At 44.3% G+C, this 26,781-nt stretch overlaps 1 protein-coding gene across 1 annotated transcript in view; it reads right to left on the bottom strand.

Moving 5' to 3' along the window:
- Nucleotides 1-9,164, bottom strand: part of LOC106571911 (bone morphogenetic protein 7) — a 48,070-nt gene extending 38,906 nt beyond the window's left edge. The window contains exon 1 of the mRNA XM_014145466.3: nt 8,426-9,164. Within this exon, the coding sequence (XP_014000941.1) occupies nt 8,426-8,825 (400 nt within the window). The 5' untranslated portion in view covers nt 8,826-9,164. The remainder of the gene's footprint in view (nt 1-8,425) is intronic.
- Between the last annotated feature and the right edge of the window lie 17,617 nt (nt 9,165-26,781).

The following is a 26,781-nucleotide window of genomic DNA, read 5'->3' as shown; positions in this document are numbered from 1 at the left end:
AGGGCTATATAAAAATAAATTTGATTTGATTTGATTTGTGCAAATGGAATAGACAACAGGTGGAAATTATAGGCAATTAGCAAGACACCCCCAATAAAGGAGTGGTTCTGTAGGTGGTAACCACAGACCACTTCTCAGTTCCTATGCTTCCTGGCTGATGTTTTGGTCACTTTTGAATGCTGCCGGTGCTTTCACTCTAGTGGTAGCATGAGACGGAGTCTACAACCCACACAAGTGGCTCAGGTAGTGCAGCTCATCCAGGATGGCACATCAATGCGAGCTGTGGCAAGAAGGTTTGCTGTGTCCAGAGCATGGAGGCGCTACCAGGAGACAGGCCAGTACATCAGGAGACGTGGAGGAGGCCGTAGGAGGGCAACAACCCAGCAGCAGGACCGCTACCTCCACCTTTGTGCAAGGAGGAGCAGGAGGAACACTGCCAGAGCCCTGCAAAATGACCTCCAGCAGGCCACAAATGTGCATGTGTCTGCTCAAACGGTCAGAAACAGACTCCATGAGGGTGGTATGAGAGCCCGACGTCCACAGGTGGGGGTTGTGCTTACAGCCCAACACCGTGCAGGACATTTGGCATTTGCCAGAGATCACCAAGATTGGCAAATTCGCCACTGGCGCCCTGTGCTCTTCACAGATGAAAGCAGGTTCACACTGAGCACATGTGACAGACGTGACAGTCTGAGATGCCGTGGAGAACGTTCTGCTGCCTGCAACATCCTCCAGCATGACCGGTTTGGCGGTGGGTCAGTCATGGTGTGGGGTGGCATTTCTTTGGGGGGCCGCACAGCCCGCCACCTCATCAGGAGCATGCCCAGGCGTTGTAGGGAGGTCATACAGGCACGTGGAGGCCACACACACTACTGAGCCTCATTTTGACTTGTTTTAAGGACATTACATCAAAGTTGGATCAGCCTGTAGTGTGGTTTTCCACTTTAATTTTGAGTGTGACTCCAAATCCAGACCTCCATGGGTTGATAAATTGGATTTCCATTGATTATTTTTGTGTGATTTTGTTGTCAGTACATTCAACTATGTAAAGAAAAAAGTATTTAATAAGATTATTTCATTCATTCAGATCTAGGATGTGTTATTTTAGTGTTCCCTTTATTTTTTTGAGCAGTGTATAAATAGTAAAGTACAGATACCCCAAAAAATGATTTAAGTATTACTTTAAAGTATTTTTACTTAATTACTTTACACTACTGGGTGCATGGGGTTGATGTGAGAGCGACAGAGCTGTGGGAATAGAGGGGTGTGGGGACGGGGTCTGTTGGACTTTGAGGAGATAGAGTTTCTGTGCACAGCTGCTTTGGCCTGTAGATGGAGAGAAACATCTGTATTAATCTCAGTCCCAGGGGCAGCCCACTGAGCACAGGAATGAGAGAAGGAGCTGGGACTGGGTGAGAGAGTGTGTGTGCCTGCGTGCCATTTCAATCCTATTCCACATCCATCCTATTCCAACATTATCACTTCAGCACCACGTAATTGACCAACACTCCCACCCCATGTACCCCAAATCTGTATTTCTCTTCTTCTTTTTTTTTCATTTTGGTACATGAGAAAATTGATTTCCACCCACCTACCACCTGCTGTCCCTACTGCCACATTTACCTACCACATTCACATACAACGTTCCATATTCCTTAAAGCACAATGTAACATACATCAACACCAGTGATGTGATGCTAAGATATAAAATACATCAGAATCCCATGACTCCAACATGACTGTGGCGTGACAGCGAACGTTTCCGAGCATGCATTTGTGTGTTTGTGTATGTGTACAGCAGTGGAGTGACACAATGCTATCTCAATGCCAAACCCTCTAATAAATCCAAACAAATTGGCCAATTAGAGGATGTTTTTTTTCTCTCCAGGCCCACCTATTACCTAACCTCGCAAAGCAGCCTGATCTCGCGGGCTTCTATATACGGAAGCTTGTGAGAACAGGCCGCTTTGCGAGGCTACTTATTACCTGACACACCATAAAAACTAGACAATGGGCTGCCAACTCTGTGCCACCACCCAGGGGGCGGTGTGAGGGTGAGGGGGATGGCAGGGGGCAGATGGTGCCCTGTGGTGTCACCATGGTAACGGATTGGATAATTACCTATTGTTTGCTCTCATCAAGTCTCACACCCACACACAGGTCTAATATGAATCTAATCAACAAACAAGTTGTTTTATCTCATTAAAATGTGTTCTACGCATCTAGCCCTGGAGTTTTATTTCAGAGAACTTCAGAATTGTATTTAAATGTTTAAAAATGCTTTAGATTTCATTTGTTATTATGGGTTAAGAAAGGATGTAATTCAAATGCATCTACAGTATAAACACTAATCAAATGTATACTTATACTGCAAGTAAACGTTGAATGCTTTGTGTACATATTGACCCCAGGTCTATTGTTCCCAGGCTGACGTTCGAGCCAGCGGAGAGCAAGGAAACCAGAGGACTCAAATGATTGTTGTTGCTTTCTATTTCAAGTCCATTTAGTGATGTGTTTCAGACATCTGGTGCGGATTAACAGCAACAGAACATTTGGACAATTTAAACAGACTGCAGCGATACACCTTTTTTTTAAATAAGCTGGCATATTCTCACATATAAGTTTGTTCACGTTGGAGCCAAACTCAACACTTTATTTGATTTTACAACAGCCCCCCTCTAAGTGTGCAGAGCAGCTGACTTCCAGCAGGACTATTAGATACCCAGGGACCTATCAGTATGGCTCTAGTTACTGAGATGATATAAAGCAAAGCACCGTTTCATTTGTCTTTATCCACACATTGATACACTAACAAACACACATGCACCCACGCTCGACGCAGGAAGGCAGCACGCATGCAGACACACACACACACACACACACACACACACACACACACACACACACACACACACACACACACACACACACACACACACACACACACACACACACACACACACACACACACACACACACACACACACACACACACACACACACACTTCCTCACCGCCTCAGGCTAGGGTAATCCATGCAGGATTGCATGACAACGGAGCAGAGCAGGAAGCCATGACTAACACACCTGATAACACATTACTGTAAGACAATAAAACCCAGTCGTGGAAAACAGGCCATGCAGGTGATGGCACTGTTTAATGATCTGAGAGATGCACATGGTAGACATGCAAGTCATCCTGCTGCCCTGTGGTGCGTGAGACCGAGCGGGTTATCTGTGTATGTGTGTGTGTGTGTGTGTCTGTATGCGTTTGACTTCGCCAGGCCAACTCAGCCTAGCCAAGCCGCCAAGAGCTTTGGATGGTTTGTTTAAGGGGAAATGCCTTAATTTACTGTGGACGAGGGCTAATGCACTTGGGACCGCCGGGATCAGATCAAATATATTACCCAAATGGGAGGTGTATGTGTGTGTGTGTGTGTGTGTGTGTGTGTGTGTGTGTGTGTGTGTGTGTGTGTGTGTGTGTGTGTGTGTGTGTGTGTGTGTGTGTGTGTGTGTGTGTGTGTGTGTGTGTGTGTGGTTATGTATGTGAGAAAGTGTGAAAGTGTTGACATGAGTCAGTGTGGAGTGGTAAGGAAGGGTGGGCAAAACATAAATCACTCCAGCTAAAAGGACTACACATTGGGCGAGAGAGAAAGAGAGAGAAAGAAAGACAGAATCTTGCCCATGTTAATTGTTTCATACTCTAAGCTAACGCTACAGAAAAACGCCATCCAATTTCACACAGAAGTGTGTTAGCGTGTCAGCGTGTTAGCGTGTCAGCGTGTTAGCGTGTCAGCGAGCGTTGCATGTTCAGCAGCACACACCCTGGGCTAGGGCGACCCATGTTGCGTGTAGCTGTGTACATTCTGCATGTATGCCGTAAGCCATTTACACAGCTGGCCTTTTAACTGAAGTGACTCAGACAGAGGAGAGGAGAGGACGTCCCTGGCCCTGGGGTCTGTCCCAAAGCAACACACCCACCCTGGGCCTGCACTGGAAACCACCAGCCGCAGAGCAGTTCAGATACACACCGACAACAGATCAACTTTAAGCCGGACCGCGAACAGCTTAAATATACAGTATACTGACATGATCAGCTATCAACTGACCCCAGAGCAGCTCAGATATACACTGACAGCACATCAGATATCAACTGGCCTCAGAATAGCTCAGTTACAAACTGAATATCACCATACCATATCATATAATGTATTTTATAGCCATTCAATAACTCTGAACACAAATCAGCTGCCCTGTGCACAACTCAAGCACTCAGCAGCACTTATCAATGATACAACATCAGTTCCATTCCATTATCACTTTATTTGAATGGCATATGCTCAAACAATCAGATCGTGCCAGTTCCAACTCTTTTGATAGGCAACAACTAGAACTGAAGGAGAGCTCTCTGTAGCGATGCATTTAAGCAGAGCAGTGTCATGAGTCTAAACCTTTTACTGTTCCCATCCTCTATGCTCACTTACAGACTCTCCTTACAAGATGTCTGTCACGAATCAGGGTCATGCGGAACCACCAAACCTCTTCAACGCCTCCCCCCCTTTTCACTCTTTCCTTTTGCTCTCATTCTCTCTCCCTCACTGGCACTTTGACGGGATTATCAGTGAAATCAGATACAATCTTGTTGTCATAATATTTAAAAGCTAAAATGCCACCCAGCTTACTTATAAAAAAGCTTCCCAAGCCACTTCCAAGGCAGTTGGAAGTCAATCTAACAGAGGCATCTCCGACATGATGCCATTTATGGAACCTGATTTACGAGGGGTTCAAATGGAAAAACACACAATGAATGACTGAAATAAAAAGCCATCAGTGTCTATGATTATAACTCTCTGTTCTCTTGTATTCGCTCTCTCTCTCTCATATAAAGGCGTATTAATCAGCATTATGATCTGGTGGCTTGGATCAAGCCTGGCTCAGGAAGAAGAGCCCTGACAAAGAAGCTCATTCACGAACAGGACCAACAGTGACATCATATCCAAATGATACAGTATACTTCGCAAAAGGTTATCACAGATCATTTGAATTTTGGTAAGAGGAACCCAACATGGCATGAGGGGAACCTAACCTGCCCTGTGGGGCGGAGAAACGGGCACTGTGCTGCTCAGTAACAATATCACCAGGCCTCAACCCCTCATAGTCACTGGGAGCTGAGTGGAAATGACTGGACATGAAGGCAAACATTACTTTTATTGGGGCTTCATTCACAAGCCACAAGTCAGAGAACAAGCATAGAAACCTATAGCGAGAAAGGGTCTTGATTACATAAGACGGGTTCAGTTATGAAATTATTCATTCGTTCGCTGCAAATCATTTCACTCTTTCGCTGATGTGAAACACCTTGATTTTGATTTAATGTCAGCCTTATGGATTACAGACTGAGAAAGGCCCATACAGTACATATCAGAGTCAGAAACAGTTTCTCCTCTCCTCTCTGCCTCTCACAGGCTCTCTCCTTGCCCTGCTGAAGTCTTAGGTTGCCTGAAATGGCACCCTATTCCCTCCATAATGCACTACATTTGGCCAGGGTCCTAGAGCGCTATTCAGGACCTGGTTAAAAGTAATGCACTATATAGGGATTGGGAACATGGTGCCTTTTCAGACATGTTAGGAAAAGAAAGAGGCCCTTGACTTTGCAAGGCTTTGTGGTCCCATCCAGCTGTGTCACAGCCTGTCCAAAATAGCGTCAATACAGCAGCTCCCTCTGTAATGGCATAGTGTGGCAGAGGAAACACTGTCACCTCCCTCTCCGTTGCCAAAACACTCCAACAATCATCCCTCCATCCCTCCAGGATTCTTCACGAACTTCAGCTCCCTCGGGCCGGGAAACCTCTTCTTGTTATCTTTGTTAACATTTGCCTCTTAACTTTGAGATTTCTATAACTGCCTGAAGTTGTACACTATATGAGTTCTCTAGCCAGATCCCCTGCAGCAGTGTCCTGTTCTTCTTCAAATGAATCGCAAATACTCATCTTGACCCTTAGTCATTCATGTAGTTGCTGTGATTGCATAATTTGTTGGCCAAATTGAGTTATGATGGTGTGTTTATCTTTCCATAAATCCCCTGGTGTTGCCTGCTAATGTTGCGATGATGGGCAGGCAGTAAAGCTTCGCTGGCTGTTGCTGCTGACAGTAATGGTAATCAGAAGACCGAGCAGCATCTCAGGGGGATTTCGCTAAGACTCACTGATTAGATAAGGAACGCGGTTATGAAACCTGGACACACTAAATCCACAGCCAACAGCTGGGAGAAAACATTTAGCAAATGCTTAGAGGGAAAATACATGGGCTATCAGACACATTGTCTGTAAGGTATTTTATTCACAGCATGTGTTAGAAAAACAACTGTGCTTGCCCAACTCTGATGTTAGAATCCAGACGGCTGTATATGGAACCTTGGGAATGTTATTTTGATGTTATTTTGTTGGAAATGCAAAACCGAGGAGAACAAGATTCACTTTGAACCTATCCTGTTGTTGACACTTGCTTATGCTCAAGATAACAACGGTGGACAAAGTGTCTGCAGGTTACAGCATCTGCAGGGTTGAACACCTGAACATTAACACAGTGGACAGCTGTTTGACTGAGACAGATGGAGACTAGACACTGGAATGTGATGCTCATGGATTCCTAGACTGGATCATTATCTCAATTGCAACACACTGTAAAGATGGACTACCTATTCTACAACTTGTATCTACATTTGATGGCTTTTCTCCTGCAGTGTATGCTATAGCACTATAAAGTGTTTCTGCAGGACAAAGACCCATGAAGTCCAATGTGCAAACGAAACAGAATGGTTGGTTTAATAAAAATAGAAAATGCATTACATTTTTTACTCCAGAGATTTGAGAAATCCCCAGTTGTCTTTTTAGACCAAGAATCTGTAGGGTAATAAGTCTTAAGACCCAGTGTTAAGTAATTAGATATAACCTAAACATGGACCTGGGAACATAAACAATGTCACTTGGTCTGTAAATCAATATTACCAACAGTTGAATGATTTGCACATACACTATATATACAAAAGTATGTGGACACCCCTTCAAATTAGTGGATTTTCAGCCACACCCATTGCTGACAGGTGTATAATATTGAGCACACAGCCATGCAATCTCTATAGACAAACATTGGCAGTAAAAGGCCTTACTGAAGAGCTCAGTGACTTTCAACGTGGCACCGTCATAGGATGCCACCATTCCAATAAGTCAGTTCGTCAAATTTCTGCCCTGTTAGAGCTGCCCCGGTCAACTGTAAGTGCTGTTATTGTGAAGTGGAAACGTCTAGGAGCAACAATGGCTCAGCCGCAAATTGGTAGGGCAAACAAGCTCACAGAGTGCTGAAGCGCGTAGTTTGTAAAAATTGTCTGTCCTCTGTAACACCACTCACTACCAAGTTCAAAACTGCCTCTGGAAGCAACGTCAGCACAATAACTGATAGTCGGCAGCTTCATGAAATGGATTTGCATTGCCGAGCAGCCGCACACAATCCTAAATAATCATGCGCAATGCCAAGCATCGGCTGGAGTGGTGTAAAGCTCAACGCCATTCAACTCGGAAGCAGTGGAAATGCGTTCTCTGGTGTAATGAATCACGCCTCACCATCTGGCAGTCCGAAGGACGAATATGGGTTTGGCGGGTGTCAGAAGAACACTACATGCCCCCAATGCATAGTGCCAACTGTGAAGTTTGGTGGAGGAGGAATAATGTTCTGGGTCTGTTTTCATGGTTCAGGCTAGGCCCCTTAGTTCCAGTGAAGGGAAATCTTAACGCTATAGCATACAATGACATTCGAGACGATTCTGTGCTTCCAAATTTGTGGCAACAGTTTGGGGAAGGCCCTTTCCTGTTTCAGCATGACAATGCCCCCATGCACAAAGTGAGGTCCATACAGAAATGGTTTGTTGAGATTGGTGTGGAAGAACTTGACTGGTCTGCACAGAGCCCTGATCTCAACCCCATCTAACACATTTGGGATGAATTGGAGCGCCGACTGTGAGCCAGGACAAATTGCCCAACATCAGTGCCCGACCTCACGAATGCTCTTGTGGCTGAATGGAAGCAAGTCCCCACAGCAATGTTCCAACATCTAGAGGAAAGCCTTCCTGTTATTGCAGCAAAGGGGGGACCAACTCCATATTTATGCCCATGATTTTGGAATGAGATCTTCCATGAAATCTACTTTTGATCATGTAGTTTCAAGTTTCACTCATGTTATTACATATTGTTGAATGTTTAATAAGATATGAGCAACTTGTTACTTATCATTTTCAAGGCTTGCGCTTATCTGTTTTCAAGAAATGAGATATCCACCAATAAGTGCAAGACTGCAGATGGTTAAGATTAAGACTGAAAATCGGATACTGCAGGGGAACAACATAATAAGCACAGATGGCAAGGGGTGACATACCTAAATTGACAAAGCTCATAACCATGTCTGCGTCGTTTAGGAAGTTGTTGTCCTGAAGAGTGGCTATCGGCGGCCCCTGGGTGGTGAAGATGGGTTTGTATGGGTAGGAGTACCCATCCTCTTTCCCCTCCGTGGACATGGCATTGTACAGGTCCAGCATGAACATCGGTGCCGCGTTGTGCTTCCCGTGGAGATGCGGCCGTGGCCGGTGCGGCAGCCCGAGGATCGAGAGGATTTCCCGCTGCATCTCCCGGCGCTCCTGGCTCTTCAGCCGCCGGTGGATGAAACTGGAGTGGACCTCGTTGTCCAGGGTAAAGTTCGAAAAGACCGTGTCCGCAAAAACGCAGTAGCCCCAAAGTAGGAACAAAGCAGGGACTCGTCTATCCAAAAATAAAACCATAATGATGCCGTGCGTAATTGCGCTGAGTGCTCACACCCAAGACTTAGAACAAGGACATTGAACTTCGCAACAGGTTTGTTCAATACCCGTATCATTGACGGCCCCTCATGTTGAGGGAAGAGTTCCCGATTGCAACATCAATTTCACTTCAACGTCCACTTTTATTGGATTGCCTTAAATCCACGGATCTGCACAATTTTAAATTTCGATCCTGTTCCCTTTACATCCAGCTACGCCGACCCCTTTCACTATCACTGGTTCACGCATAAAGTGCGAGGTTGACAAGACGTGTTGCAGCAAGTGCGACGAGCCGAGCTCAGCGAGCAAACTTTGAGGAGGTGGTTTATGCGCTGGGAGGAGCAGAGAGAGGGAGCGCTTTAATTGCTTTAGCCCAGACAATGTTCCTTCTCTCTCTCTCTCCATCTCCCTCTCTCTCTCTCTCTATCTCTCTGTGTGTGTGTGTGTGTGTGTGTGTGTGTGTGCGTGCGTGCGTGCGTGCGTGCATGCGAGCAAGTGAGAGGGGCTCCTTGGCTTGAAACTTGCCAAGGGGTGGGTGAAGGTACAAGAGATCTCTCAAGGTGTTTGTATGTTGTTAAATAATTGGATGGGGACATGCTTACCCTGACAACAGAAGCACAGTGTGACAAAAGACCTTGATGGCTTTGAAAAAGACCCTCCATCAGTGTCATGCTCTCCTTCTTTTGTTCCCTGGAAACGGTTTAAAGGATATTTCAGGATTTTGACAATGAAGCCCTTTATCTACTTCCCCAGAGTCAGATGAACTAGTACTAGTCGATACCATTTTTATGTTTCTGCGTGCAGTTTGAAGGCAGTTGACTAGCGTTAGTGCATTTGCTAACTAGCGTTAGCGCAATGACTGGAAGTCTATGGTAACTGCTAGCATGTTAGGATGGTAACTAGTTAGCATTGGCTCACGAAACTACCTCTTATCTTCCTTCATACTGGATGCAGAGACATGCAAATGTTATCCACGAGTTCATCTGACTCTGGTGAAATAGATGAATTGTTTCATTGCCAAAATCCTGAGGTATCCCTTTAATACCACCAATTACCTATGACAAGCACCTGATACTATTGTCTCTGTTTTATGGAGGGGTAATTATTTGCTCCTAGAGAAACTGCGTGGGTGATGTTGGCAAAGGTGTTCTGTGTTGCCTGATTCTGTGAGAGAGATCATAACATACCATACAATGTGTTCATATTGTAGGTGCACTCTACCAGGACCAGAACACCAATGACTGGTTTATTACAACTTTACTATCAAAACATTCAGTCAGAACCTCTGTGAGGTAGGATGAGACAAGTGGTACAGGGGAAATACATTTATATCCTACAGTCTGCCTGCCCAGTCACCCACATGCCCATGCCTTCTGAGTGTTTAGTTATGAGTGCCCCCTACTCCCTGTTGCCTTAGCCAGTGTAGAGGCAGGCAGGAAGTAGGTAACGACAGACAGCGCTGTGCGGTGCTCAGACACAGGGTTGAAGGGGACGGGGTGCAGATGTTTGGCAGCTGTTTCACCCCTTCCATGTGCCCCCCTGGCCACAGCACCTCTTAAACACCACACTTTAATGGAACGTTCCTGACCCTCTAGTGCACTCCACTCATGCCTTGACTGGGAGAGGGGCTTTCAGATGGCTCTTCCACCATTAATGGCCACTTCATGTTGAAAGGGCTTCTCCTCACAGTGGAACGGTAAACTTTTAGCTTCACAGAGAGACTCATTTTAATGGCTCTGTAAGGTTGAGATGTTTTAGGGCCACAGCTTGCCAGGTAATTTTATTACAGTCAAATTAGACTTCAATGGCACAGCGAGGTAGAACGGGGCCGACAGTCCCCCGGTCAACGCTGTAATTGCCGGTAGGAAAGAGAGGGAGAAAAGGGAGAGAGCATGGCTAGAGGTAGTTATAGGCCGAGCCCACCTCCCTGCCCATTAAATGTGCTTGTTCTCCATTTCATAACAGCCCCAATCCCTTTTTCCAATGACAATGCAATGTGGTTTGTCTGAGAACCTGCCCTGCGCTTGCTCCATGCCTGCCAGCACTCATTCCCTGTGTGTATCCGCAAGTCACTCTATTGCTATTGAATGGTCTTTCAGCGGTAGCCTGTAACATATAAACACTGCTATCCGGTCCCTCAGATAGAATCAGCTAATGGCCGCAGGTGTTTACATTACGGCGGTTTCCGACAGAAGACATGAAAGGGACTTGTTTTCAGTTAGAACCATAATCTCTCACTTTATACTGCAAGCTGGGGCCCCCTCGGTCCGTAGCCCCTCAGCCCTCCAGCCCCTGAGCCCTGGCCTCAGTCAGTACCCAGAGAGGGGCTGCCACTCTGGGGCAGGATAATAGGAACAGACCCCCCTTTGTTTGGGCCTCCATAGCTCTGGTGACAGTCACAGTAAACAGGGGGCACAGACTGAGGCCAGGCTGGGTGAGCTGCACTGAGGGGCCTTTGACCAGGGGAACTAAAGCAGAACAAAAAGGGTTTGAGCTCTCCGCCCTTTCACTGTCACATACACACACATTATGTATAAGTAATGTACACACAAAACCATACATTGTCACACACATGTACACACACAATGTGTACACAGACACACCCCCCCCCCCACACACACACACACATACACATAGACAACTACTCCTATCCTTCAGGGCCTCAAAGTCATCCTCCTCCCTCAATCCTACCATGCAGTCAGTCAGTGCAGCTGTGTGAAGGCCATTATTGGGAGAAGACACACACACAGGGGGCCCTGGTCTAGTAGACCAATCAGTGGCGTAAATTGAGAGTGACGTGCCGGCGTATTATCATTAGCATTCTGAACAACTGAGCTGTACATTGAGAGTGACGTGCCGGCGTATTATCATTAGCATTCTGAACAACTGAGCTGTACATTAAACACTTATATTTTTAATGTACCATACCTGCAAGCCCTTTACAGTGCACTATGAAAGTATTCAGACCCGTTGACTTTTTCCACATTTTGTTATGTTACAGCCTTACACTAAAATTGATTCAATTAATGTTTTTCCTCATCAATCAACACACAACACCCCATAATGACAAAGCTAAAATATATTTTTTTGGAAAAACAGAAATACCTACATAAGTATTCAGACCCTTTGTTATGAGACATGAAATTGAGCTCAGGTGCATCCTATTTCAATTGATCATCCTTGAGATGTTTCTACAACTTGATTGGAGTCCACTTGTGGTAAATTTAGGTACACACCTGTCTATATAAGGTCCCACAGTTGACAGTGCATGTCAGAGCATAAACCAAGCCATGAGGTCAAAGGAATTTTCCGTAGAGCTCCAAGACATTATTGTGTTGAGGCACAGATCTGGAGAAGGGTACCAAAACATTTCTGCAGCATTGAAGGTCCCCAAGAACATAGTGGCCTCCATCATTCTTAAATGGACGAAGTTTGGAACCACCAAGACTATTCCTAGAGCTGGCCACCGGGTCAAACTGAGCAATTGGGGGAGAAGGGCCTTGGTCTGTGAGGTGACAAACAATCCGATGGTCACTCTGAGAGAGCTCCAGTGTTCCTCTGTGGAGATCGGAGAACCTTTCATAAGGAAAACTATCTCTGCAGCACTCCACCAATTAGGCCTTTATGGAAGCCACTTCTCAGTAAAAGGCACATGACAGTCCGCTTGGAGTTTTTCCAAAAGGCACTTAAAGCACTTTCAGACATTGAGAAACAAGATTCTCTGGTCTGATGAAACCAAGATTGAACTCTTTGGCCTGAATGCCAAGCGTCACGTCTGGAGGAAACCTGGCACAATCCCTACGGTGAAGCATGATGGTGGCAGCATCACGCTGAGGGGATGTTTTTCAGCGGCAGGGACTGGGAGACTAGCCAGGATCGAGGGAAAGATGAACGGAGCAAAGTATAGAGAGATCCTTGATGAAAACATGCTCCAGAGTGCTAATGGGGCGAAGGTTCACCTTCCAACAGGACAAAGCACACAGCCAAGACAACGCAGGAGTAGCTCCAGGACAAGTCTCTGAATGTTCTTGAGCCCGGACTTGAACCTGATCGAACATCTCTGGAGAGACATGAAAATAGCTGTGCAGCGACGCTCCCCATCCAAGCTGACAGAGCTTGAGAGGATCTGCAGAGAAGAATGGGAGAAAATCCCCAAATACAGGTGTGCCAGCATCATACCCATGAAGACTCTAGGCTCTAATCGCTGCCAAAGGTGCTTCAACAAAGTACTGAGTAAAGGGTCTGAATGCTTATGTAAATGTGATATTTAATTATATATTTATATATTTTTTAAATTGCAAAGATTTCGTAAAACCTGTTTTTGCTTTGTCATTATGGGGTATTGTGTGTAGATTGATGAGGGGAAAAAACTATTTAAACCATTTTAGAATAAGGTGTAATGTAACAAAATGTGGAAAAAGTCAAGGGGTCTGAATACTTTCTGAATGCACTGTATATGTTCTGATGCAATTAAAGTGAGGAAGTTTGTCTTTCAAAGTGTTTATAGGGATTTTGTCTAAACTATCTTTGTTTTAACAGACTAGTATTAATCTGTATTAGGATAAGAGAGCTCTCACTCAAGACCTTGCACTCAAGACCTTGCACTCAAGGACAGATAATTTACCAAACACACACACGCACAGCCTCACACACACATCCACACATTGTAAAAAACAACTCTCACTCTGATCTATGCCTGCCTGCACGAACGTACACCTCCTGTTTCCTACAGGTTGGAGCACGACAGCAGGTTCTGAGAGACAGACCACACAGCAGCTCTGTGAAACACCGCTGGAACACTCACACACTTTCTCGCACACACAAACACTCTCTTTCGCACACATACACACAATCTCACCCTCATCTGATCTCTCTTTTTCCTCTCTTCTTCTTGTTCCGCGAGGAGTCTGTGCTCTCTCTATCTCTCTCTCTCTCTCTCTCTCTCTGTCTGTCTCTCTCTGTCTCTCTCTGTCTCTCTCTCTCTCTCTCTGTCTGTCTCTCTCTCTCTCTCTCTCTCTCTCTCTCTCTCTCTCTCTCTCTCTCTCTCTCTCTCTCTCTCTCTCTCTCTCTCTCTCTCTCTCTCTCTCTCTCTCTCTCTCTCTCTCTCTCTCTCTATATATATATATATATATGTAAAGCCAGGATCGATGTATATATATATATATATATATATATGTATATATATATATATATATATATATATATATATCTTTAACAGAGGAGAGATCAAAGGTAAGATTCATATTTATGTTGATTGTTACCTCGGAGAGCGCCGAGCGGCACTCCTTTGAAGGTGTGGGGGCATTGGTTTGGGGTCCAAACGAGCTGCCCTGTAGAGGGTACAGTAAAACCTGCTTTTGGGGTAAACTGACCCTCAAATGAAGCAGTGCGGAGTCGGGGGGAGGGTGGGTGCATTTTTCTCAACCCGTTTTGGCCCAGCCCGCCCACCCCTGTCTACATTCGCAGCACAGCCCCACTGCGTAAGCTTCACAGTGCACACAGTGGGGCTGAGGGAATGCAAATGTTCCCCTTCTGGTGTCAGACACTTCCAAGGGCATCTGCAACATATGAGACACAGCTGTGAAATGGCCAGCGTGAGAGAGAGAAGAAAATAAAACGTCTTTAAACTCATGTCCTTTGTGTTATCCATTCCCTAGGTGGATTTTTCCAAAACTGTGCTTAGCGTTACCGTAACAAAATAGGGACTTGAGACAAACTCACAGGTCTCCAAATGACACATGCTCATTTCCTGATGACGATGATGATGATGATGATGATGATGATGATCAGCTCATTAGATATACTACACCTGTAGTTCTCCTACTGTCATTCAGTACCTACAGTACTTTCCTCCTGTATCCTGTGTCTCTTCTCACCCTGTCAGTCTGCAGACGGATATAGGCCACACAGGAACACCACAGTAGTCTGGCTCTGATTTCTAGCACTCAGCAGCACTTCACACCCTAATCAGTTATGTTTTCTACTGTTGACAGGCACAGATAGCATTTATTTAAGCCTTACCCCTAATGCACCCACCACACAGAGTTATTGCTTATCCAAAGCAGGATATTATCACCCAGACATCCACTTACTCTGTCACTCTGTGTCATCAGCGCAGAGAATCGGCCTGATGACACTCTATTCTCTCCCCCGCTTTACCGCACACTCATCAGTGTGTCCATATCGGGATGCGAGGGGTTAATAATGGCCCCTCCGCCTCAGCGGAGTCCCCCATTTAGATCCTTGTCTCTATGGTGAGTGGGCCCTTGTTCTAATCAATCTGTAAGCCTGTGCTGGGCTGTCAATCAAAGCCCTGGGTGATTAGCGATCAGTCACTTCCTTTTTAGTGGAGCAGAAACACAGCCAGACCGGCCTCACTGGCCCGGGCAAAAAGCTGATGAGAAACAGGGTTAGAGGACCAGGGGAGGAGGGGTTAGAGAAGGAGTTGGACAGGGAGTTTGGGTGGGGGTGTTGGGTGGTGGTTGGGTCCAATGAGGCAGCTCTGTTTTCTATTTGTGAGGATTAGGCTGACAGATCTGTATTTGGTTTGTTTGGACCTCTAGCTTCAGCTAATCCCCCTCACCTGCAGTGGGTGCAGCCTCCTCCCTCCCTCCCTCCCTCCCTCCTCTCCTCTCCCTTTCCTCTGACCCTACAACCCCCCTCAACCCCCCCATGCTTCCCCCTTCACCCAGTACAAACACTCATCCCGAGACGCTGCACTCTGTCTCCTCAGGTTAGGGCCTCACACTCGACACAAATCTTTCTCAGGCCAAAGGAACCGGCGGGGATCCCTGCCTCTCTGAACCAGGGGGAAGAAAGAGGACCCCAACAACTTCTGGGCTTTCTCTCACAGATTATTCATTTTTTTTCATGGCGGGCGGGTGAGGAGTTGTTGCTTGTCACCTAGAGATAGCAATTACTTAGCTATTAAGAGCCATTACTGCGAAAGCAGCTTGTCATAGCCACTCAGGAGCGAGAGGGAGACCTCTGCTAAAGCAACGCATTAGGAGATATTCAGGGTCAGGTCAGGGGCAGAGACCTTTTTCCTTCCAAGTCCTGGCTCCCACACACTCCCAAACAAGCCCTAAGCATTCTGCGAGACCACCGTGCCCCTACAAACACACACAACATGCCAGCAAGTCATTTGATAAGGAGGAGACTCCAAAATGACCTAACGTTTCCAGAATTCAGAAGAGATTGTCTGTTATAACAACACAATGACATGGATTTCATGCCTCTAATTGCCAGATGAGAGGAATGGCCCCAGGCAAATATTAACTCATTTTAGCTGCAGTTTTTTTTTATTTCACAGCAGGCCTCAGAGAGAGAGAGAGAGAGAGAGAGAGAGAGAGAGAGAAAGAAAGAAAGAGGGAGAGAGAGAGAGATAGAGAGTGGGGTGTGGGGTTCTCTTTTAAGCGAGAAATTAAAGCTTCCCCCACTCAGCCCTGTGGTGTTGTGAGGTAGGCAGGAATTTGAGGCTCAGAGGTGGTTTCGCTGTAGGGGTCACAGAGGTACCGACAAATGTTTGGAGGGTCTTGGGGTGGAGCGCATGCAGTCTGCAGATGGTGGAGCGATGGCACAGTATGGAGCGACACACACACACACACACACACACACACACACACACACACACACACACACACACACACACACACACACACACACACACACACACAGACACACACACACACACACACACATTCCTGGTAACACACTCCTAATGAGAAGCAATTATGGCATCTCACAGAAAATTACAGGCATTTCCTGATGTGTCGGACAGCACCACTGTCGCTTTGTGTTTCACTGACAACACACGTTCTCAGACACTTCAACAGCTGTTTAGAGTGTGTGGGTGTCTGCTAAAGATCATTATGTGCACAGCCTTAATACAAATAAGGCACCCAGAAACAAATTACGGACAACACATGCACAATTTTCAATGAGCATATGCCAAAATCAAAGTCCTCAATTTCTCAATTTCAGTCAGACTAGATTAGCCAATGATGTGTATCTGCCCACACTCTGTAAGAACACACACACACACACACACACACACACACACACACACACACACACACACACACACACACACACACACACACACACACACACACACCCGCATACACAGGAAGGAATATTGGACAAGTTGCAGCAGGCCCGTGTCAGGAGGTGCTAATAAGGTTTAGTAGGTTGCTATGAGGTGCTAACTGGCCCACACACACTGGTCCTGGGCAAAGCTATCCATACTCATTTCATTCCAGTGTAGGTTTTATTTCATTCCTCCTCCACAAGAATGTAATCAAACATGTCCAAACACTTTGTCGAAGTTGACAAGTTCCGGGTTGGAGTGTTGGAAAATGTAGATATGACGAATTCAACAGGCCTATGTTTCCTTCTATACATCAGTGCTCGACTAGGGCAGAAGCTCGTTGGAGCTGAGTACCACACCTCAAATGTTCTACAGCTCCTGTTCCTCTTATTCGTTTCAAAGGTATCAAAAGTATTGTGGAGCTCCTGCATCCAAATGTAAACAGTATCAGCAAACAAAATGAGAACCGGTACCTATTTCAGTCCAAGTCAAGCACTGTGATACACAACATGAGGTACACAGACAACCCTAGCCGATGTGATACTTGCCTATGCTAGGTATGAGCATATTATTCTAGACAATGTTCTTGCAGTTTTGTTGTTGTTGTTGTTTATTTTAAGGGGTGGATCGGCTTAATATTGCGGAAAGATTGTTGCTTCCATCAATGTAATTGTCTGCATCATTTCCAATCCCCCATATATTTTTTGGGGGAAATATATCCATAGACATGCACGCATGCATACATATACACATACATACATACACATACCTATATAGCTATACATACTTTTTTAAGAATATACCTTTAATATTCCCTGCAAACCCTACCACCCGTCCCCCAAATCACTTAGGCTTCTACCTTCCGTTTATACCTTCAGTTTATTTGTGCAGTTTTTACTACCTAGGCCTATCGGCTTAGTGGCTCAACAGAGTTTGAAGAGGAGACATTTTATGTGGCGATATATATCCTTGTGAAAAAAATGACAGGATTGTTTGAATCGGTTTGAATTTGTGGTCCACAGATTTTCCCATTAATAACTGGTGTACTTTAGTTAGACTATAGGCTAGACCTACCACCAAGGTTCATTTTCTCTATTCTGATTCTCAGCCAGGAACTTTTAATCTCCATTGAAAAGGTGATTCTAGAGATAATGATCAGTCTGTCTAATGATGAAGCTCCAGTTTTGTTCCTACCCAACCGATCCAAGTGGGTCAATGTAAGGTAAGCTACTCACTTTGTTACTATAATGTAAAGATTTCGGGCCTTTTTCTTATCCATACAGTGCATTCGGAAAGTATTCAGATGCCTTTACTTTTGTCACATTACAACTATATTCTAAAATGTATTAAATCATTTTTCTTCCTCATCAATCGACACACAATACTCCATAATGACAAAGTGAAAACAGGTTTTTAGACATTTTTGCACATTTATTACAAATATATTTAATATTTACAAACAGACCCTTTGCTATGAGACTCGAAATTGAGCTCAGGTGCATCCTGTTTCCATTGATCATCCTTGAGATGTTTTTCCAACTTGATTGGAGTCCACCTGTGGTAAAATCAATTGATTGGACAGAATTTGGAAAGGGACACACCTATCTACAGTACATAAGGTCCCACAGTTGACAGCGCATGTCAGAGAAAAAAACAAGCCGTAGTGCTCCGAGACAGGATTGTGTAGAGGCACAGACCTGGGGAAGGGTACCAAAACATTTCTGCAGCAGTGAAGTTTCCCAAGAACACAGGTGGCCTCCATCATTCTTAAATGGATTAAGTTTGGAACCACCAAGAAAGACTCTTCCGAGACCGGGCAACCCAGCCAAACTGAGCAATCGGAGGAGAAGGGCCTTGGTCAGTGAGGTGTCCAAGAACTTGTTGGTCACTCTGACGGAGCTCCAGAGTTCCTCTGTGGAGATGGGAGAACCTTCCAGAAGGTCAATCATCTCTGCAGCACTCCACCAATCAGGCGTTTATGGTAGAGTGGCCAGACGGAAGCTATTTCTCAGTAAAAGGCACATGACAGCCTGCTTGGAGTTTGCCAAAAGGAACCTAAAGACTCTCAGACAATGAGAAACAAGATTTTCTGGTCTGATGAAACCAAGATTTAACTATTTGGCCTGAATGCCAAGCATCACATCTGGATGAAACCTGGCACCATCCCTACGGTGAAGCATGGTGGTGGCAGCATTATGCTGTGGGGATGATTTTCAAGGGCAGGGTCTGGGAGACTAGTCAGGATCGAGGGAAAGATGAACGGAACGAAGTACAGAGAGACCCTTGATGAAAACCTCCTCCAGAGCACTTAGGACCTCAGACTGGGGCGAAGATTCACCTTCCAACAGGACAATGATTCTAATCACACAGCCAAGACAACGCAGGAGTGACTTCGGGACAAGTCTCTGAATGTCCTTGAGTGGCCCAGCCAGAGCCCGGACATGAACCTGATCAAACATCTCTGGAGAGACCTGAAAATAGCTGTGCAGCAACGCTCCCCATCCAACCTGACAGAGCTTGAGAGGATCTGCTGAGAAAAATTGGAGAAACTCTCCAAATAGAGGTGTTCCAAGCTTGTAGTGTCATACCCAAGAAGACTCGAGGCTGTAATTGCTGCCAAAGATGCTTCAACAAAGTAGTGAGTAAAGGGTCTGAATACTTATGTAAATGTGATATTTCTGTTTTTAATTTTTAATACGTTTGCAAAATAAAAAGTAACTTTTTTAGCTTTGTCATTATGGGGTATTGTGTGTAGATTAATGAGGGGGGAAAAACATGTTTACTCCGTTTTAGAATAAGGCTGTAAAGTAACAAAATGTGGAAAAGGTCAAGCGGTCTGAATACTTTCCGAATGCACTGTATACCACTGTGTGGGTGGTTCTTAGACCCAACATACTCACTCTGTTTGACCTTTGCAAGATAAACATGTAAATCTATACAACCGATGTCTTATTTACGTTGTGTAAATATACCCAGTACATTTTAAATAAGCGTCATGTGGTGTAAATTGAACATTACACTAAATGTGAAAAGTCAGGTCCTGCAAGTGGTCTAAATTGTTAAACGCATTTGGAGGGAATAATTTCGTTTTTTGTTCTCTCAGTCTATATGAATGTTTGAGAGAGCTAAGAAGTCAAAAGGGATTTGTGGGGGAGTTAATGTGTCGATAGAATCACTTAAAGTTTTGATCCTTAATCCTTGAAGTTGAAATAACTTCCTGACTCTGAATAGTTGTCAGTTTGATAAAACATGTAAAAAGCACCAGCTACACACACACCAACACACACACACACATGCAAATCTGGCGGTTTGTGGAGGTCTTTAATGTGCACAGGCTGTGGAGACCTCATGCTTAGAACAAAGCGGACTGTCTGGTTGAGTCTACATCAAACCTTATAGCTTAAAGCCCATTTTGGCTTGGCTGTTTCAAATGTGATAATCCCACAGATTGGGAGGCAAAGGTTTCACAGAGGAAATGCAGTCGAGGTATGGGGGAGGATTTCTACTTCTCACAGGTAGCCCCCAGGGTTTAGGATTCTTCTAAGAAGGATCACAAAGACGACGGGCTCCTTTACAGAGCTGATCAAAGACACAAGACCAAATGTTCAGATTCCGTGAAGAATTCTTTCACAAATAATTTTTCTTCTTCATTCCCAACTTGAGTTTTAACAACGCTGTCGGCCTTCAAATGACTTCAGGAACTTCTGTCACCACGGTTCGGAGCGACTGTTCCTCATCTGTCCCCCCTCCTCCACCATCTACAAACTTGTGCAGAGCAACACGTGCTACAAAAAGGTCCATGTTATGTCAGCTAGCGAATGCACAAGAAAAGACATCCTTGCTGTAACAACCTACAGCACTTTGAGAAGTTGTTCTCTTTTTTTTCACAGGGACATCTATTACAATGACACACCGTTTTTTTTGGATCACTAAAAACAGTTGATTCCATTGTGAATGAAATCTCCTGCATGCTCAAGGTGGGGACTTCATCTCAGGTGATATGTGTTACCTGGAGGAGGACAGCACCAGGGTGGACTGTCAATCCATCTCCACTGTACGTCCCACTAACACTCTCCACTGTACGTTCCCCCCAACATCGTAGCATTGCCACAGTATGGTCAAGTCCCTGTTGAATAAGCATATAGTGTTAGATATTTGTTATGCAGTAACATCATCCGCCATCTATGTCCGCAACACTAAACTTCTCCCATTTCAATAACATAACAGAGATCCATAGTCTCCTATCCCAAACCGATTAAATCCTGTGTTCACCTCTCTGGCCACAATCTCCAAGTTCAACCCATGTACTAATCACTCGGTTTAACAGCATAATTGTTCAGAAAACAAAACAACCTCAAGCTGTTTACTTGTATTCTGTCTACTGTTTGTGTGTTGCATAAATCAAATGTTAACCAAACTGCCAGATTGATATCTCATTATCAGCTTTAGCTTGAAAGCTAACATCATCTTGCTATGTTGATAATTGTGTTTCTTTTATTGTGTTTCTAAATTGTTATCTCAGGCTACTCCAGCTTTATCTAATGTTGGTGGGAATCAAGAGTATCCTTTATAATTATGTTAGAACTCCTATTTCATCAATATTGTAAAGAGTTTGTGAGACTTTCTTCCTCTCAGAACTATCTCTGTAAGTCCTCTAACTTTTATCTACTGGTGAGGAAGAGTCCATCAGTCATGTTTGTGTTCACCTTGACCCATTCTCCAGACATTGTGTCACCTGCTAAGATTGTTTTGATAGTGGAGAAGGATGCCTCCTTCCAGATACTGCTAGACGATGTCTTTTGCACCAAGCTATCTCCTTGCATCTCGATCACAGTATGTCCAACATACGCCCCTTTTTTCAATTTTCGCCTAAAAGGACATACCCAAATCTAACTGCCTGTAGCTCAGGACCTGAAGCAAGGATATGCATATTATTGATTCCATTTGAAAGGAAACACTTTGAAGTTTGTGGAAATGTTAAATTAATGTAGGAGAACATAACACATTAGATCTGGTAAAAGATAATACAAAGAAAAAAAACATGCTTTTTTTGTACTTTTTTTCTATCATCATCTTTGAAACGCAAGAGGAAGGCCATAATGTGTTATGCAATATAGATTTTGGCCACTAGATGGCAGCAGTGTATGTGCAAAGTTTTAGACTGATCCAATGAACCATTGTATTTCTGTTCAAAATGTTGTCTCAAGACTGCCCAAATGTGCCTAATTGGTTTATTAATACATTTTCAAGTTCATAACTGTGCACTCTCCTCAAACAATGGCATGGTATTCTTTCACTGTAATAGCTACTGTAAATTGCACAATGCAGTTAGATGAATAAGAATTTAACCTTTCTACCAATGTGTCTATGTCCTGGGAAATGTTCTTGTTACTTACAACTTCATGCTATTCACATTAGCCTACGTTAGCTCAACCATCCCGCGGGGGACCCACCGATCCTGTAGAGGTTTTAACTCATGGTTTCTCTGTTCTCATGGTTGCTTTAAACTGAATGTGTTAATCATACCTATTCTGAATCTGTTTTGTGTGTGTGTCAGGGTAAAGGTGTCCCAGATGTGAACAGCAGGCTGATGGTGTGAAAGTTTGGGACACCCTGCACATCCCCATTTTTGCTCTGGTGGATGCTGACCCTTATAGTAATACTACTCATCCTATCACACACCGGCAGAGGGGTTGCGTGTCCTGCTAAGCCCACAGACCCCTCCCTATCTGATGTGTCATGGTAGTTGGAATGGATATTGTTTGTGTCAACGTGTTCTAGCCTAGTGGAATCATCACACTGGGGCCCCTGGACTCAATGACATCGACTGTCCCTCTCCATACAGCACCTCTCTGCTCCCCTCCTCTCTCCTCACATCGCATGGCAAGTCGCATGTGTAATGCTTTGTTCTATCTCCCCTTAGCTACATGTCTCAAAGGATAATTGCTCTGGTATGGTAGTGATTGTAGTCTCTCTCTCTCTCTCTCTCTCTCCTCTCTCTCTCTCTCTCTCTCCTCTCTCTCTCTCCTCCCTCTCTCTCTCTCTCTCTCTCTCCTCCCTCTCGTCTCTCCCCCCCCCCCCAGGCATTGAGATCATGTGCATCTACAAGTAGAGATCAGTGATGAGTCCTCCCATGCCTATGTATTTCTGTACATTATCAAACATGGCCTGTGCAGTGTCTAACAGCTAACATGTTTCCTTTGATCACGTGCAACTACGCCAGCGATTTTAATTGGCTGATGCTTTCACTTAACCTTGAACATAAACTTTTTTTATTGTTTGCAAGTATGCCCCCCCCCCCCCCCCCCCCCCACTGCACAATTCATGATCAAAAACATCCACATCTTCTGCTGTTTGGACATAAATGGAGGGAGCGTTTACTATGTTTCAGGGTATTTCCTTCGTTTCAGTTGTACCAACAGAATTATTATTTTTATCTTAGTATTGTCATTTAGAAGACCATCATCCAAAGCAACTTAGAGTTACGGGGGCAGGAGAAAGAGTTTGTATTGCACCTCTCAACCCGCTCAGAGAATAGCTGAAAGCAAGGTGGGTTGGTTTGTGTCATAAACATGCCCCTAGTCTCCACTAACCTCCTCTGAAGAAACTGTAAGCTTGTAGTCCTTCACTCTTGTTTTATGACACGTAAGCGTCATTCTCTGAGTGTGTTTTTAGCAGTGGAGGCTCCTCAGAGGAGGAAGGGGAGGACCATCCTCCTCAGTGAATTTCATATTCATAAAAATAGTGAAACATTTCAAAAGTTATCCTTTTTAGATAAAGATATATAAAATATATTCACGTCACCAAATAATTGATTATAACACACTGTTTTGCTATGAAGGTCAACAATCGCCTCAACAGCCCTCTGTAGGGTAGCACCATGATATAGCCGGAGGACAGCTAGCTTCTGTCCTCCTCTGGCTACATTGACTTCAATACAAAACCTAGGAGGCTCATGTTTCTCTCCCCCTTAGACTTACACAGTAATTATGACAACTTCTGGAGGACATCCTCTAACCTAACAGAGGTCTTGCAGCATGAACTGACATATATATTTTTTACTATATTCTACATTGTAGAATAATAAGGAAGACATCAAAACTATTAAATAACACATGTAGTAACCAAAAAAGTGTTTAACAAATCAAAACATATTTTAGATTTTAGATTCTTCTAAGTAGACACCCTTTGCCTTGATAACAGCTTTGCACACTCTTGGCATTCTCTCAACCAGCTTCATGAGGAATGCTTTTCCAACGGTCTTGAAGGAGTTCCCACGTAAGCCTAAATACTCAAGTAAAACGGAAATGCTCAGTACATTGTTCAGGGGCAAAGTAGCCTATCTGTACAGTGCATTTTCACAAAGCATGTGCAAAGTAGAATTTATTGATTGACCATTTTTTTCTCTCACAAAGCATGCGCAAGGTGTCAATTTAGGCTATTGTTAGATTTCTTTTCTTTCAGCAAGATATTAGGCTATTATTCAATAGGCCTAAATATTCAATAAATAAATTAATAACTGTTGAAGAAAAACGTAATTGTTCAATAAAAAAAGGGAATGGACAGTGCATTTTCAGGATTTGCTGGTTAGGGTCGGGTGTGGGCCTCAGATTTTCACTTTAACATAGTCAGGCAGTTGCGGATGGGTTATTTGCAATTGAAGGTCAGGGGGTGGACAAACAGCAGACCCGTGCATCACTAGTTTCCACAGACAGCCCAGTTCTGATCTTTTTCCAATTGTGAAAATGATCAGAATTGGGCTGCCTGTGTGAATGCAACCACAGACCTAGAATGTATTGATCTGGCTACCAGCTCTTTTGTGAAATAGATAAGATCACACCTTGTGGTCCAGGCACAACTCTGTTTGCTCATCCCTCCTCTTGCAAATCTCTCAAGAATGCATGTTTTGTCCTTGTTGCAGATGGAAATGATGCAACAGACCAGGGTGAAAGCTGAGATCCAGTCCCTGGGGTCCATAGCGTGTCTACCTGCCCAACAAGCTGTGCTATGGGGGCTGGATATGATCACACACTGCCACTCTGTGGTGAGATGTGGGAATTGATTTGGCTGGATTCAAGCACTCATGTATAGATGTGGTATAGTTACAGTGTGTTTATTTGTGTCTGGATACTAAAAGGTAAATGTGTATTGTCTGACGTTTCGCTGGTCTCCTGGTAGTATCGGCTGGTCTAGTTCTATGGGAGGTATTGCAGACTTTCCATAGAGGTTATGGTATCATCCTCAAACAAATCCTGTGGGAGTGCATTTAGACACTGTGACATACAGACACTGGCTGTTAGTAATTGTGCATCCAGCTTGGTGTGCCCACTGCGGCAGTAGGCAACCTTGTGGTTATAGAAGTGTGCCAGTAACCAGAGGGTTGCCGGTTTGAATATCGTCTCAGACAGTACAATCTGGTGCAGAGTGAACTGGCAACAGGAGGGTTGCTGGGTTCATCCTAGATACCATTGCCTGCTATTGTGCCCTTTAGCAAGGAAATTAACCTCCTATAATTGCTCCAGGGGTGCTGCACTGCAGCACGATTTCTTCCATCCCCTCTGGGTGTGTGTCGGGGGTTGGGTTGTGAGCATAAAGACACATTTCCATTCTTTGTAACTTAATGGACAATAAAGTACTGTGCATCTTACCTTAGTCAAAGGTAATGACTCCACTCGGTGCCTGTTCTGTGAGTGTGGATATAACAGTCTTTCCTATCGTCATGTGGTCAGGAAAAACTCCTCCCTCCAGCACACATGTACATCATTTCTCATTTCACATTTTTGGGAAAATAATCTGCTGTGTTAGTTATCCTAACCTACTACGTTAGTTCTCCTAACGTAGTAGGTTAGGATAACCAATAACGGAGCGCTGATGTTACACCCATTGCTGTTAATCCACCCAAAAATGTTACACCCACTAATGTCACACCCATTGCTGTTGATCCACCCACTTCTTTTGCAATGCCCACTTTCAGACACACTCCAACTTGATGACAGCTTTGCACACTCTTGGCAAAAAGCACATCAGTCAATTCAAATCTTCAATTTACTTGCAGGAGATAGAATGCTACATTGTAGCTTGTCCCATCCCATCAGATAAACTGGCACATGTCAAGGCTACTGCATGCCTCAGTTCGGCTGGCACCTAGCCGAACCAAACAAGTATGCTTGCATAGTACACCCTTAAAAAACCTTTGCTTTAAAAAATTGGCAAAAGTACTATTTGTCCATTTTGAGGTGCCTTAGCCAGTATACACTTCCTTAAAATAGTCAGAATGAATCTATATAGATAACTCAAGAAATGTGTCATTAAAGTGGCAGTATGTCACATAGACATGTGAGTTATAGATCTATCATTCTACTTGAAAGCAAGTCGAAGAAGCAGTAGTTATGTTCTGTGTGCTTTTTCTATGCTTCCCAATCTTAAGTTTTGTTTTTGCTTCTTTTACTTTCGGTTTTGTACACTAGCTTCAAACAGCTGAAACAACAATATTTTTGTGTTACGCTCGTCGTTTCAATGAGGAGACCAAGGTGCAGCGTGGTAAGCGTACAGTACTTTCTTTATTAGATGAACACCAACAAAACACAAAACGTAACGTTCTGCAGGGCTAGACAGCACAATGCAAAAACAAGATTCCACAATTTCAGGTGGGAAAAAGGGCTGCCTAAGTATGATCCCCAATCAGAGACAACGATAAACAGCTGCCTCTGATTGGGAACCATACTAGGCCAACAAAGAAATATAAACATAGATTTGCCCACCCAAGTCACACCCTGACCTAACCAAATAGAGAATAAAACAGACTCTCTAAGGTCAGGGTGTGACATTTTGGTTATGGAAAATATATTT

Source organism: Salmo salar, chromosome 15, assembly GCF_965601325.2.
Source record: "Salmo salar chromosome 15, fSalSal1, whole genome shotgun sequence".
NCBI classification, from domain to species: domain Eukaryota; kingdom Metazoa; phylum Chordata; class Actinopteri; order Salmoniformes; family Salmonidae; genus Salmo; species Salmo salar.
Note: the sequence above shows the minus strand (reverse complement) of the source record. Positions and strands in the feature narration are given on the sequence as shown.